Source organism: Agelaius tricolor, unplaced genomic scaffold (assembly GCF_023055355.1).
Source record: "Agelaius tricolor isolate 1412-34295 unplaced genomic scaffold, bAgeTri1.0.p SCAF_2, whole genome shotgun sequence".
NCBI classification, from domain to species: domain Eukaryota; kingdom Metazoa; phylum Chordata; class Aves; order Passeriformes; family Icteridae; genus Agelaius; species Agelaius tricolor.
In genome coordinates, this window is record NW_027269262.1 from 40,814,315 (window position 1) to 40,829,501 (window position 15,187).

A 15,187-nucleotide genomic window follows, 5' to 3' on the forward strand; every position below is an offset into this window, starting at 1 on the left:
TCCTTTTCCATTGTCAAGATTAAGAAAAAAATAAATGTGTCCATCAGCACTGCAATGGCAGATACACAAGAATAAGTAGAAAAATATTTGTTCTCAATTCTCATTTACAATGGTAAGACCATTTATTTTGTTCCCAGCCTAAAAAAACAAGTAAACTTAGAACCTTTGCTATTCTTTCTCAGCAAATGTCATCTGTAAGGGACCTCTCATCTAACATGTTCAAGGTCATGAAATCTTTTGTGGATAAATGATTCTGAGTGAAATTACTAAAAACAGGCTATGTCTTAGCAGCCAGCCAAAGGCATGCTCCCAGACCCTAAGGGATTGATGCACTCTGTGGTCACATCTGAGCCCCATGTTAGTTTGAAGATCTAGATATAAATCACTTCTCCCCTGTCCTGGCTTATGTGAAAAGGAAACCAAGATCTATGGGTGACAAAGAATCTGTGTTGCCCTTAGTGAGATGCCAGATTTGGATGGTGTTAAAATGAATTTGACCAGACCACTTATAAAGGGGGTAACATGGCCCATGTTTAGCACACAACTACTTATGTTGAAAATATTTAAGTTCTTCATATCTTAAATGGTTCTAAACTCCCTAAGACTTAAAAAAATCTGTATTTTGTACTGGCAAGGACAATTAACTCTGAATATTTTAGGTGTTAAATAATTTTACAAAACTCAGAGTAGGAACTCAAAACTGTTCCTCATATCTCAGAGCTGTGTCCCAGTCACATTCTGAATCAATTATCCATCTGATGCATGCAGACAATTATGCATTATGAAAATCTTAAAAGGCATAGTCATTCTTCCAAAGAAAAGTTAAAACTATTTTTGCAACCTCAGAAATTATTACAAAATATTTGAGGAGATCCAACAGGGAACTGTTACTTTCCCATTCTATGGCTTCACAATTACAGTGACCTTTAGGTTCAATAAACATAAGCAAAACAGTGAGATATTAAAGTCAACAGTTAGGCATATCATTTGCGTTTTAAACATGTTTCTTCATAAGAGAAGCAAGTTGAATTTTTTTTTTAACTTTGGATTTTTCAATTAGTATCCAAGCTCTTTAGAGAGTTTCATATTTTTTGTTCTAAAACCAAAATAAGTGGAGAAAAAAAAATAGAGAATTAATGATATAATGGAAATTTTTGTTCCCATAAAATTCAACTGTGGATGCTTGCTATGTCAGGAAATTAGGTTATTGCTCTTAAAATATTGCACTGTTATATATCACTAATATTAACAGAACTATTTGGTTTTCATGAACAAATGCAGCTGGACTAAAATTGTCTCCAAAGCTCAGCTTCATCAAAGGAATCATCACCATAAAGTTCTTCTTAGCAATACAACAAAGGATGTAGATCATCCTGGATAGAAATGGAAAATGTCTATCAATTAATATAATAATACAGAATAAATAATGCAGACTTTCACCCAGAATGTCTTTTCCCCTCTAATATTTCAACAGAAACAGAACATCACTGTTGGATACATTTCCACTTAGCATTGTTGAGTAAAAAAAATAAACAACTTAAAAAGTACATGTATCATCTGCAATAATAAAAATTAGATAATGTTTAATGACCTTTGCATTGTTTTCAGCAGAATTGTAGGGGACCTGAAAACATGAACTAAAGTAGGTACTTAGATGCATTCCCTTCACTTCAAAGTAGCTGGAGCATCTCTTTTCAGGTATATCACACATTTAATAGTCTGTTATATCAATACTTTTAAATAAATAAAAAAAAAAAAATTAAAATGTTCGGCTGAAAATGTGACAGTACCTCCTTTGAAACAATCATGTCCAAGAAGGCTCGTTAGCAACAGAGTTCACTGTAGAATCAAAACAAAACATAAAATGAATATTTCAAAACTTCATTCTTCCTAAACTGTGACTTATTTTTCTCCCTTTTACTTTCAGCTGAAATCAGATTTAGACAAAGAGGATGGCAACTTAGAATACATTTTGGCCGGGGAGGGAGCTGGAAGCTTTTTTTACATTGATAAATATACTGGCAAAATTTATGTAAAACAAAAGTTGGATCGAGAAAAGAAACCTTTCTACATTCTAACAGCAAAAGCAATTAACCGGAGCACTCAGCTTCCTGTTGAACCTGATTCAGAATTTATCATCAAGGTTCGAGATATCAATGACAATGAGCCACAGTTCCTGGATGCACCATATGTGGCCACTGTTCCAGAGATGTCGCCTGAAGGTATGATATACTGTGAATCAAACTCTTTATTTCCTGATTTTTTCTAAACAGCTATGTTGAAGTAAAATTTTCATAGCGTATTTAACAGACTGCATCTCAGTAAGAAGGAAGGAAACTGTTTTATAGGTTTGGAAATTTGCAAAGGTATATTCTTAACTTGAGGGTTGTAAATACCTCTACTTAACATTCTTGATTTTAAATATTTAGGTACCTACATCTATCCAAGTCCTTTTACAGATTCTAGATACATGCCTGGATTGACTATAGACATTTGTCTTTCCCATCAGTGATTCAGCCTTGAAATTTGCACTTGTTTAAAAATATAACCTTCTCAGTAGAAATAGGTAGAGTACTGCAGCCAGTTGGGAAGAAGTGATAGCTACTTTCACTGTCTGCATGTTGCCTACTTATTTACACTACCAAGCCTCTTTCCTTTCAGTCAGCTTCTCCTTGTTTGGATTAGATAGTGTGCAGTGAATGCATTCTGCCTTCTGACTTCTTAAGTACATGAATTGTAATTTTCTTGTCAAGAGGAAAAACTTAATCCCTGTACCTCTTCTTCCTCACTTTTACATGATCCTGTATTAGGATCTGTCATGTATCTGGAAATTTAATACAACAAATGCAAAGCAAAGTCAACATCTGGCAAATATGGGTATATGTATATACATATGTTTACATACACATCTGCATTCATAATATGTGGACATGTAAGCCATCAAAAACCCCAAAGTGTTAATACAGCTAACGTAAACAGGAATGTTATAGGTAATATCTCCAAACAGGTATCTTGAAAATCAAAGGGAAACTACATTCTTCAAATCTTACAGAAAAGATTCCAGTAATCTTTCAAATTTATACACCTACTTCTTTTGCTTATTTTTATTGCAACTAATATTGAAAAGAAATTCAAATATTGTGGTGCTTTAAATAGTATGAATCAATGAGGTCATTATTGTAATAACATCAGATGCTATTAAGCATTATCTGCTCAACTTTTAGAGAAGAATCAGTGAATATTTGAGAGCAAGCCATAAACTTTATCTTCTTCTACCAGCCAGGATAGCAGGTTAAAGAAAAGGATATTCATGCCTGTTATTTATTTGAAAGTGAGGTTAGTATCCTAATTTCTGCCAGGATGCAGCAGTTCATCATCACTACCAGCAGTAGCTGCAAAAGACATGTTTGATCAATTTACTTGCTAGTGATACTTGCTACCTGCTTATACCACTTTCCACCAGGGAAATTACTTCTATTGTTTCTTCATTGTCACTTTCTTCTGTGCAGACAGACTTAATTCTGCACCTGACCTCTTGCTCAAATAACTTTTTCTAACATAATCAGTTGCTAGTTCAGAGGGCTCTTCCAGCTTTTGCATCTTGTTCATTTGCTCAAGTGTGGAGACGAGATAGGTTATTTGTCAAAGACCTTTGCATTTTTTATGTGCTTATAGTAAAAATGAGTACAATTCATTGTCTAGAATTACCTAGGATTTTCAAAAATTAAGGACTTTGATAAATCCTTTCTTTTTCTTTTTCTTTTTTTCTTCCCTCTGTGGTAAAACACTGTTTATAGACTCCTTAGTCTGTTATAAATATTTTTTGAATGGCTGATTATCTATTATGTCTTCATTTATACTCATAGAGATTTGTAACCACTCACATAAATGTAAGAACAACTGAATTTCTTCCATTTTATCTTTCTGTCTTTATGACAGCTATATGAGAAAAAAAGAAAAAAAAAAAAGAAAAATAGTCAAGTAGGATGGTACTTAAGACCAAAAACAACAGTAGTAGTTTTCCCATATACTTCTGTTTCTTACCTGAAACCATCAACAAGCAGTTGACAATCGAGAAGTTTCACTCTTTACTGCCTTGAGTTTGCTATAAAGAGATACACTAAAAATGAAAGGCTCAGCTGTCTTTGTCCACTCTCCTGTGTCATCTATTATATACTTACATTCCTAAAACATGGTATCACTTCAGCATAAAATTAATTAAGCTGCAGAAAATGTAATTTACTTTATGATATTCCTGTAATATTATAAATTAAAAAAGTATTCCAGTGAAATATAGAAACATATTAAATGAAAAATTAAATTAAAAATCAGAAGTAAAGCCATGTCCCATTTGTCAGAATGGGTAAAAAATGAAGTAAGAACCCTATTTGCCTTCTCTCTCCTGAAATAGTAAACTTCCTGAGATAGTAAACTTACTGATTTACGATCATCCAGTGTATGATAGATGAATCCAGGTCATTCAGGATCTTGAAATATTTTCTGCATTACTGCTTCTACACTTGACCTCTCTAGCATTAATACCATAGCCATTTCAGAGATCTTTCTTTCATCTACTTCTTCCATGGAGACACTACTGGAATACTAATGCGTATGTCTGGAGTATAAAATGCAAGTGAAGTGTATACTTGATAGTGGTCTGCTCCAAAACATGAAACAACTGAGCCACACACCATGAGCACTTCTGGGGCCTCACTTACCCTGCTCCTCAATAGGCAGGGACTGCACTACTGAGGTGGAACCTGTTTCAGTGTGCATTCTAAACCAATCTTACAAGGAAATTTATAAACTCGTAGCAGAGAGGAAGGATAGCCCACTGAAGTTTGCAGTATCGGTAGCATAGTGGTTGATTATATTAGTGGTTTTCTCCCAGTAAACTAAAACATACTCTTGCATAATAGGGGGTGAAGAACAGAGTTAATTTAAATGATTCAGTGCAATAGGGAGGCTTGCTCTTTGCTCTGTTTCAGTGCTCTCTAGCTTCAGTTGAGCTCACTGATGCTCGGTCTCCTGGTAATTTCCTCACAGAAAACACTCTTAGGAAGCATGGTCAAGACTTGGAAAAGCAGGTCACTGCTGCTGTGCATTTTGTCTGGAACTAAGAAAGCGAGTAGATAATAATTCAGAGCTGGTCACTTGCCTCAGACAACCACAGAAAAACCAGAAAATAGACGCAAATAACTGTGCCTGATGTTAGTTACAAGTACCAATATATATACAAATGTGCCAACAAATTAGAATACATTTTAATTCTTTATTAGCTCTCTTTTATCTTCAGTACTAAATTTTATTAGGGTTTTATATGCAAGTGTCACAGTAAATGAACAGCGTGTCAGCAAATGGACTCTCTTCTGAGAACACAGGACTCTGCTTTACCCTCAGGCATTTGCTACAATTTTACACTGTCTTCCTTAAAACTGTTAAACTTGTACAAATGCAGTATATCTGATGGAGTGGTTAAGAGTCAGATGCAATCATCTATCAGTATTTAATGTCTTTATAGATCTCAAGCTCTAGTTAGAAAAATGAAGAGCTATTTGCCATATGAGGGCCCCACAGTATGCCTAATGGGCTGCAGTGTATAAATGGCACTCTACCATATTTCGCCTGAGAAGGGTAAAATCAAGGCTGCAGAGATACAAAGTAGCACTTTGCCTTAAATAAAGCTAATAAAAAAGTTCAATTGTCAGTTATATCATGTGATGTTTGCAATGTCAGGACTAGGGCTTTGTGGTTTCTTAACTTTGGGGGGGTGTGTACAATGTGAAATATGTTAATTGATTGTTTTAAAATAAATTATTTGTATCTGTTCAATTATTCTTCTCACAATCATGTAGTTACAAATAATGGCTCTTGGGAGTTTTTGAGTATGGAATATTAACATTTCAATTTCAGTCACCCAAATACAAATATTAGGTAAATATGATACCATTCTGCAAACGGTTTGAGTTGGGTTTTGCGTTTTTTCTGGGTTCTGTTTTGTTTTTTGTTGTTGTTGGGGTTTTGTTTCAGTTTTAGTTTAGTTTGTTTTGGTGGATTGTTTTTTTCTGATGGTTAAATGTATAAAGAAACGTAAGTTTCATGAAAGTGGAGAATTAAAAACTGAGAAAGTGGAAAATTAAAAAGTACTCTAAAGCCAGGATAACATTTTTCTTCTTCTTGCTACATAGTCCATCCTTAATGTAGAGGTTCATGTAGTTATCACACAATCTTTGTTCTAAAAACATGTGAGAAATGATAGCCTTACTGCTGTGTTCTGAAATACTCTAGAAGAGTTAACAGACAAGAATAAAATTGTGTTTGGGTCCCAGAGAAGAATGAAATGCTGATTTAGATTCAATATTTCTTTATACTGCTTAGAAACTGTGCAGAAAATGGATTTACCTTTAAAAGTACAAAGGCTGTGATGACGACTTTGAAGTCCTACATATGTTGTATTTTATCACTGATTTACTAAATATGTTGCTATAAATAAGTGCATTCGTAAACATAGTTGTGGACACTTGAGTTTGTTTAGTAGAAAATGGCATTAATGACATACTAAACCTGTTGGGTCATCCATAGTGCCTGATCCTTTCCTAACTAGCAATTTTTTTTTAAGCAACTGTGTTCTAGCCATGCTAAATGTTCTTAGAGGATGAGTTTTCTGCAACTCTGAGACCAATTTTCATAGATCACAGCTGATATGAAGTTAATAGTCATGTAGCTGAAGATTCCATTTGCTCTTTAGACTTATTAAAGAATTCTGTGTTTTCTGAGGCATATATGTGCCCTGATTAAATATGAATTTGTAATTTTAACTTTAAAATTTCTAGAAAGCAATAGGATCTGTTTATATATTTATACACCTATACACACATCTAAGTCATCTATATTTATGCATCTAAACCCACATGTCAGATATTTGATATTGTAGATAAGTTATGAAGGACCAATATGTCCAAAATTTGGTGTGAATTAATAATGGCTTAGTTTACTCTCTGCCTGAGAGAAGAAAACATGCATTATGGAATCACTTCAAATGCTGCTCAATAAATTGAGAGAAAATGAAAAATATTTTTTTATTTAAAGAAGCAAATGATTTATTTTAGCCTTTCCTTAAGTTGTAAATGAGCAAATCGGCAGCCAAATATGTAATAAAAATTTAACAACGATTTATTAGATCAATAACAAAAAATGGAATTTCTAAAAACCACCAGAGCCAAGACAGCATCAACCCCGGGTGCAGGCGCTGGGTGAACCGAGATCCGACTGACAAAGTGCCAGTGTTTCCCCAGTGGTTCACCCCGAATGCTTCAAGCAGTTAGCTTATATACAGCTTTTTCTGCCTGAGGCAGGGATGACCGAACCTTTCTTTGTGTCTCTTCACATGTAGAACTGGGTCCACACATGTGCAGGAATAGACAAAGGTAGGTCCAGGTGTCCAGACGGATGTCTGAGCGCCTTGGGGATGTCTGAGCACCTCGGCAGAGCCTGTATTCGTAGGTAGCAGAGTGACACCAGTTCTTGAGTAGGTAGACGTTATCCTCCCAGGTGCAGGTCCCCACGAATGATTTAGACATTCCAAGGAAACTAGTAATCATGGCCCAGGAAGGTTTCTTTCATACGCTAACAGACTTGATATTATCTCAAGGTTGTCCTGGAACTAATTGAATAAACATAAGACTCTGCTCCCAGCCAGGGTGGTCACAGACATATCTTAGATTCTACAATATTTTATACACATATATAGCATGAATTATCTCTACCATATACTACACTTATATGAGAAAGCTTTTCTTTTCTTTTCTATTTAAAAATAAAACTATTTAGCTGCTAGAAAACCCAGCAATGAATACATTCGTTTTATTTGGGACAAATATCACATTTGCTTTTGTCATTAAAAAATGGTGTTTCTGGTCTAACTCCTTGCACTCCACCTTTTCTTCTTCTTTTCCCCTCCAGCCTAACTATACTGCTGTATTGATAAGCAGGTGCAACCGTCTGAATGTATGCCAGAAATTTTTAGAAAGTAGCTTGATTTCCTGCTGTTCCTCACAAGAAGTGATATTTGTTTTCTAATGCAGAATCTAGGTGAGGAAAAAAAGATAAAAATAATGATTACCTTAAAAAATGATGTTACTGTGGATATTTTTTTTAAAGGACAGTCATTAGACAAGGTGCCATGAGATTACTGTCAATCTTCTATCTAGGATATGAACAGCTTCCCATCAAAGAAGAAACCAAGCTTTGCAGTTTGATTCCACTGTGTTTTTGCACTGGGATTTCTGCCACAAGTTTTGAGCTGGGACAAGCTCATTAAAGACTCAAGAATAAAAAATTTTATCAGAGCCTTGTTATACTTATTGGTTGCTTTGCTTGTTAACAATTAATTTTTTTATCACCAGTGGGCCTACTGGTGATAAAGTGACTGTGTTTTCTTATTCCTGTGGGAAAATTCTGTAAAATACTTTGAAGGAGAGGAGGAGAAACAATTTGCTTTACTCCACTGACATATTAGAAAATAGGCATGATATATGTAGCATTTTAAGCAATATAAATGTAGTGTTGAAAAAACATACGGTTTATTTTTGTTTTAATTGAAATTTTGAATGCAACAAGAACAGCTGCTGAGGAAATATTTTCCCTTTTTAATGGTAAATTTAATAGATGCCATTTGCTCCTGTAAATTTTTAGGACTGTTTATTAGTATAACTGGTATATTAAAAGGTTTTTAAAGAATTTATATTTTGTAATTATGAGACAATTTATACAAGAAGAAAACAAACATAATCTATTTTATTTTTCCTTGAGGTACTTCGGTTACACAGGTAACAGCTACAGATGCTGATGATCCTTCGTATGGGAATAGTGCTCGTCTGCTTTACAGTCTTGTTGAGGGACAGCCTTATTTCTCTGTGGAGCCGAAGACAGGTACTACAAGTGCATTTGTACATTCATAAACTCATAAAATGGATGCAAGCAAAACTGTCTTTCTTGATTTTAACAAAGATCAACTGACATCACTCTATACTCTTACATCTCTGCATAGCTCCTAGAGCTGAAAAAAATCAACTTTTCTTTCCCTTAGGAAGATGAAATTCTTTCTCTCTAGCAAATCCAAACTTTATTAGAAAATTATCTTGTTAGAGCTAGACTCTGAATATCACACTTTATAAATTAATCTAGGAACAATTCTGAATCAACACCTCTATGGCACATCATGTGATATTACTATGTATGTTGAGAAACGACAGATATGTGACATCCCTCCAAAAACCTAATTTCTGAGTAATAGAGACGTTTCTATATGTTAGAGGAAATATATGGAGTATTCTGCTCCCCAGAACTCTAAATATACAGAATGGGTTTGACGTACAGTGTACTTGCTACCATGAGGACTACTAATACCTAGTATAAGAACAGTTGTGCTAATGCACAGTTTAGAATGAAAATTCATAACTGGATGCAGTGATACATGTTATATGCATACTTTATTATAAACCCATGTCAGATGTTGAGAAAAAAATGAGACTTATATGCCATTGTATTATTCTTTTTATTTTTAGGGGTCATTAGAATGGCTTCCCAAATGGATAGAGAAACAAAAGATCAGTATTTGGTCATCATTCAAGCCAAAGATATGGTTGGGCAACCAGGAGCACTTTCTGCAACAGCCACTGTTACCATCAATCTCTCTGATGTCAATGACAATCCACCTGAGTTTCAGCAGCGTGAGTAGAAGCTAATTACAGTAATGGAAGTCTTGAGGAAGTTTAGCTCTACTGTGTCTCTGTTAGGTTTGCAGGTAGGTCTTTTTAGAACAGGGCTGTGCTTTGACTTTAGCATACAGCTTTAAAAAATAAAATAGTGGAAAAAAAACCCCCAAAGATCTCACAAAAGCTCAAAAAACAAGAGGAAAAGAAAATCTATCATTTCAAAAATCTCAAGTCTGCTGGTTTCACTTATTAATAGACTCTGGAGACAAATAGTTTAACTGCTTTCCCTATAATTTGCACAACCTCAGCCTAACATATGGAAAGCAGGATATTTAGCATCATTTTCACTCACCTTCTTTCTTCTTTTCCTCTCTTCATTTTTTTCTGACACATGCTAGAGAGTTTTTGGCAAATGATGTGAACCTCTCTGTCCAGATAGTTTCTAGCAGATGTGGGAGCTGCTCATTGGGCCATCAGGAAAAAACTGCACTGTTGGAAAGTGTGTCCTTGGCTGTTTTTTCACCATGTTCAGTCATAGAAGCCTATAATAGTTTGTATTGGAATGGATCTTTAAATGTCATCTAGTCCAACCCTCCTTGGGCAGGGATGCTCAGAGCTGCATTCAAAGTGACCTAAAATTTTTCAGGAATGGAACATTCACCTTGTCTTTAGGCAACTTGTGTTGGTGTTTCATTACCCACAGAGTAAAAAACTCTTATACTCTTATACTCTTTTCTTATATCTAATCTAACCCTTCCCTCCTTCAGTTTAAAACCATGAGCTGTTTTGGTTTTTTTTTAGTCCTTTGCTCTATACACTGATGAAGTAGGGCTGAGAGCGAAGGGCTCTCAAGGGAAAAGATTGTCCTGCCCTGCACCCAAAATCTATACAATGCCAGATCACATCAATTGCTCCGGTAGAAGCTGGGACTTTTCCCCACTCTCTGAAAACCTCAAGATACATTTTGTCAGTTTTTTTTTCTTTAGGACTCTACTACATGAGTGTCTCCGAAGAGGCTCCCGTGGGCACCACTGTAGGCAAAGTCTCCGCAGAAGACAGAGACATTGGGGACAATGCAGCCATGGACTATTTCATTGAAGCAGATAGCTCAGATGTTTTTAACATCATTACCAATGATGAAACTCAAGAAGGAATTATCTTACTAAAAAAGGTGAGATCTCAGAAACTTTAAAAAAATCTCTAATAATTGAAAGAAAATCCTCAAGCAAGCTGGATGTGCAAAAAATGCCTCCTGCTTTGGATTCTCTTATTCTTTTTTATTTAGGGTTTGTGATTTGATTGGAATATTATGAGGGATAAAAAAGAAAATGCTTTTCTTTCTGTTGACATTTTTCACTCATTCCTATTACTGCTGGATATAATAGTGACAGTCAGATAAACCTTAATGTTATGCCTAACTGTGCCACACAGTGTATTCCCTTGTGAGAAAATGTTCTATCTCTTCTGTGCATTCCCTGTAAAATATTTATTAATAAATTGAAAGCAATCTCACCTCACTTCCAACATCTCCTGTTAACTGAAACAAGAATTTATTAATATATTAGATAGTGGATTTTTTGTTGGGACATAGTTTTAAAAAGCTACTAAGTACAATCAAAAAAGACCAGTTTATGAATTAGAGAAAATTAATATTCTTTGATACTGTGCAATTTATTTTGGAATCACTCAGAAAGATTTCTCAGTCATCTCAGGGATCATCTGAAATGAAGATAGAGTTCAATAGCCTAGTGAAATGTAGGCCCCTGAAGAATTGAATGCTTTAAGTGTGAAAGTTTTTTTTGTTTGTTTTGTGGTTTGGTTTTTTTTTTTTTTTTAGTTTGGGAAGATATTTATTTAGTAGATTTTTTTGTTTATATATTTATTTATTTAATTAATTCAGAAGAAAAAGACTATCTAAAATTGTAGTGAAACAATATGACATCAGGGGTGACATTCCATGGGAATTCTTTTTTACAGTGTTGCTTGACTGCAGCATTAAAACCAGTATGAAATATGAAAGCAAACAAGCACATTTGAATTTGAAAGTGTTTTTAACATAAAGAGGAAACCTTAGAATTAACTTCTAGTCGTAACCTTTTTTTTAAACAATCTTAAAAGAAGTATAACACTACTTTGTCTTTAATCTCACACCATTTATAGAACTATATATAATTTAAATATGAAGAAATAAATATTCCAAATCTCACTTTCTTTCTTAACAGAGAGTGGATTATGAGAGCCAAAGGAGATACAGTATTCAAGTAAAAGCTGTAAATAGATACATTGATGAGCGTTTTTTGGAAGAAGGACCATTTGAAGACACAACCATTGTCAAAATCAATGTGGAAGATGCTGATGAACCTCCAGTTTTCACCTTGGAGAACTATGTGATGGAGATTGTTGAAGGCGCTATGAGGGGCACACTTGTTGGGGTTGTAACTGCCAGAGATCCAGATGCTGATGAGAGTCCAGTCAGGTACCTGTCTTAAAATGTGAACAGGCCTCAAATGCAAATGTAGTTGGTATTTCCAAAGGATATTTCTGTTCCTTACCACAGCTCACAATTACAGTTAATTGTGCTTTTACTGTAATAGCCAAGGTTATTGCGTTTGTCGTGGTTTAACCCACATCGGCAGGTAAGGACCCCGCAGGCACTTGCTCTCTCCCACAGCCACGGGGATGCAAAAGAGAGATGAAAGCGTAAAGTTGTAAGAACTCATAAATAAAATCAATTCAAATAAAGACAGTTGTTAATTATTATTTTATTGAAATAATATTAATAATAATAATAATAATAATAATGATAATAATAATAATAATAATAATAATATCAAAGAAAATAAGAGATGGGAAAATCCCAAATCTACAACAAATCCCCAAGGAAAAAAAAACCAGTCATGCAAAAAGACCCAAAACCATTTCTCACCACAAGCCAATTGACACCTAGCCACTCAACCCAACAACAGCAGATTCTTCTTTTTATACTATCCATGATAAATAATTTTGCTGTCTCTTAAGGGAGAAACCAGGTAATTATCTTTACCATGGGATTTAAAATTAAAATAGCTTCTTGAATTGCCTGACATCACTGTGTACTATGCAATTTAGACAAAGAAGGATACAGTGACAAATGGTTGAGACACAAAATAATTTATGGTGTAGAGATTTCTAATACGAGAAATACATATATATTATGCTACAGCTTCAGAGCTGTAAGTGGTGATTTGTAATGATTTTCCATTAATTTACTGTTATTTATTAGACTAATAATAGATTAAACTAATAAGAAAAAAAAATGTACATAGATTTTTTTTGTTCCCCCCTTTAAGAGGGCTCATTTGGTGATTTGATTAGATGACTTCAATATCTCCTGTGGAACAATTAAACATTAACACATATCTATAACTTGTTAGTCAGAAATGTTCTGGAGGAACTGGCTTCAAATTGAATATGTCCACATAGTCCCAAAACAGTGATACATCAATGAGTTATTTTAGAATAGAGTATATCACTTCTTATATAAAGATATGGTTTTTTGCTAAGTGCCATGAAAATGAATCTAATTTTGAAACCATTCCTATCATAAATGACAGCAGTACTTATAATATAGAAAACAACTTGTGTTGCTTTGTGGACTCCAGGTTTCAAACAAAAAAATTAAAAAAGATGTACAAAACCTCACTATGTTAGTAATAAAAAATAAAAAATAACAAATACCTAATATATTTTTTCTGAAATTTTTTTATCAAGAATCAGATTACCAAAAAATTGCCCAGAAAAAACGACTATATCAGAAAAACTATAAATACCTTAAATAGAAATTTGTAAGTATCCAAACTTTGCTTCAAATTATAAGAGCTTTCACTTATAGTATTGTGCTGGTTCTTCAATTTATTTTCTTACTGTTTTTTAAAACAGACAAAATGTAGCTATAAATAACAAACTAGAGAGTCATTTAACTGCTGACACATTGTCTGAGCTGGAGTCCTAAGTGTCAACAGGAAACAGAAAGGCTTTGTCCAGAATAATTAAAGGTACAATAAAAAGGAAAAGTTGCATGTGGGCATTCCAAATTGGAGTGGAAAGAATCTTTCAATTATTCAAACAGGTTTTATTTCCATGAAATAGACTTTATTAGCAACTGCATCATATGGTCTTTTGCTTTGTAGACCATTAAAAACAGCAGTAAATATATTTTGCATTATCTTTGGTTGCCATTTCAATTGCAATATCTTTGGTTGCTATTTCAGTTCATCTTTGTCCTGTGACAAGCCGTTAGACTTTAACAGCTTGAGCAGCATGTGTTTATGTATGTGCACATGTACATATCCACATATCCACAGCATCCAGATCCTTTTTGGAAAAGACTCAGGAGCACTGAGTCTTTCCTGCAATCTCCCGCAGCAGGATTTTGTACTCTGCCTTAGTGTCACCTCATTACAGATAGTTGTCTGTCTTTATAGTGCCCCTTCCCTTGGCATCAGAGCATGTCAGCAATGATAAAATAGATTTGCTATTATACCTCCACTTAGATGTTGGTGTTATTCATTTCACAAGTGGCAATTTTGCTGTTTCTTTTCAATGAAGTCATTCACCTGCTGGGAGACTGACTTAGAAGTAAGAATGAATAATGCATTTCGGATTCAGTTCATATTAATATAGATCTGAGATGTATTTAGTTTTATAAAAAGAAGAGCTTTGATCTTGGCAGCAGTGAATTTTAAATGTTTATACATGTACATTTTTCATGATTTCCGAGTTGTTGCAGCACACATTTATATGCATATATGCACAGCTCTGTTTTCTCAGCTGACAATAGCTTTCTATATCCTTGCCTCTGATGGAACTTTTCAGTACTACAGAATGTCTTTCCTTTTTTTGGTGCAGGTACTCTATTGTCCACAGCAGTCATTTAAAGAGACTGTTCAGCATCAATGAGCACAACGGAGCAATCATTACCACTGAACCTCTGGACCGAGAGATAGCTTCTTGGCACAACATAACTGTTACAGCCACAGAAACAAGTGAGTAAGAAATGTAAGGAACGCTGGGGTTCTTATACTGTGAACTGTAATTATCCTCTGTATGTGCCTTCTTTTAAGTGGAGAATACATTCTTCTTTCTGATTATATTACTGTTGCTTGCTACACTAAGGAGCATTATTAAAATGATTAGTTAAATAAAAGTGGAATGTATTTGAGCTCCAAGGTCCTGTGCTTTTTCATAAAAGATGACCTTATGAAAAAAGAAATTGTAATAGGATCGAGAGTGTAATGCTTTCAAGTTACACTGAAGCATAAGAATTCCTCCTGCAATGCAAGATCTTATGTTAAATTAGACCCTGGTTAATTTCACACCAGATTTTTGACTAGTGTGAAATTAGCCAGGGTCTAATTTAACACCAGTCAGAAACCTGTGGCTCAAATTAATTGTGAATGTTAAGGCCTAAATCATCTAGACGTCTATTCAGG

At 34.5% G+C, this 15,187-nt stretch overlaps 1 protein-coding gene across 4 annotated transcripts in view; it reads left to right on the forward strand.

Annotated features, from left to right (window-relative positions):
- The window catches only part of LOC139605209 (cadherin-19-like), a 110,910-nt gene that overhangs the window by 76,540 nt on the left and 19,183 nt on the right, over positions 1 to 15,187 (forward strand). For all 4 annotated transcript variants that reach the window (XM_071456554.1, XM_071456573.1, XM_071456563.1 and 1 more), the window contains 6 exons: positions 1,928 to 2,222; positions 8,812 to 8,931; positions 9,567 to 9,731; positions 10,703 to 10,887; positions 11,939 to 12,192; positions 14,604 to 14,740. In XM_071456554.1, the coding sequence (XP_071312655.1) occupies positions 1,928 to 2,222; positions 8,812 to 8,931; positions 9,567 to 9,731; positions 10,703 to 10,887; positions 11,939 to 12,192; positions 14,604 to 14,740 (1,156 nt within the window). The remainder of the gene's footprint in view (positions 1 to 1,927; positions 2,223 to 8,811; positions 8,932 to 9,566; positions 9,732 to 10,702; positions 10,888 to 11,938; positions 12,193 to 14,603; positions 14,741 to 15,187) is intronic.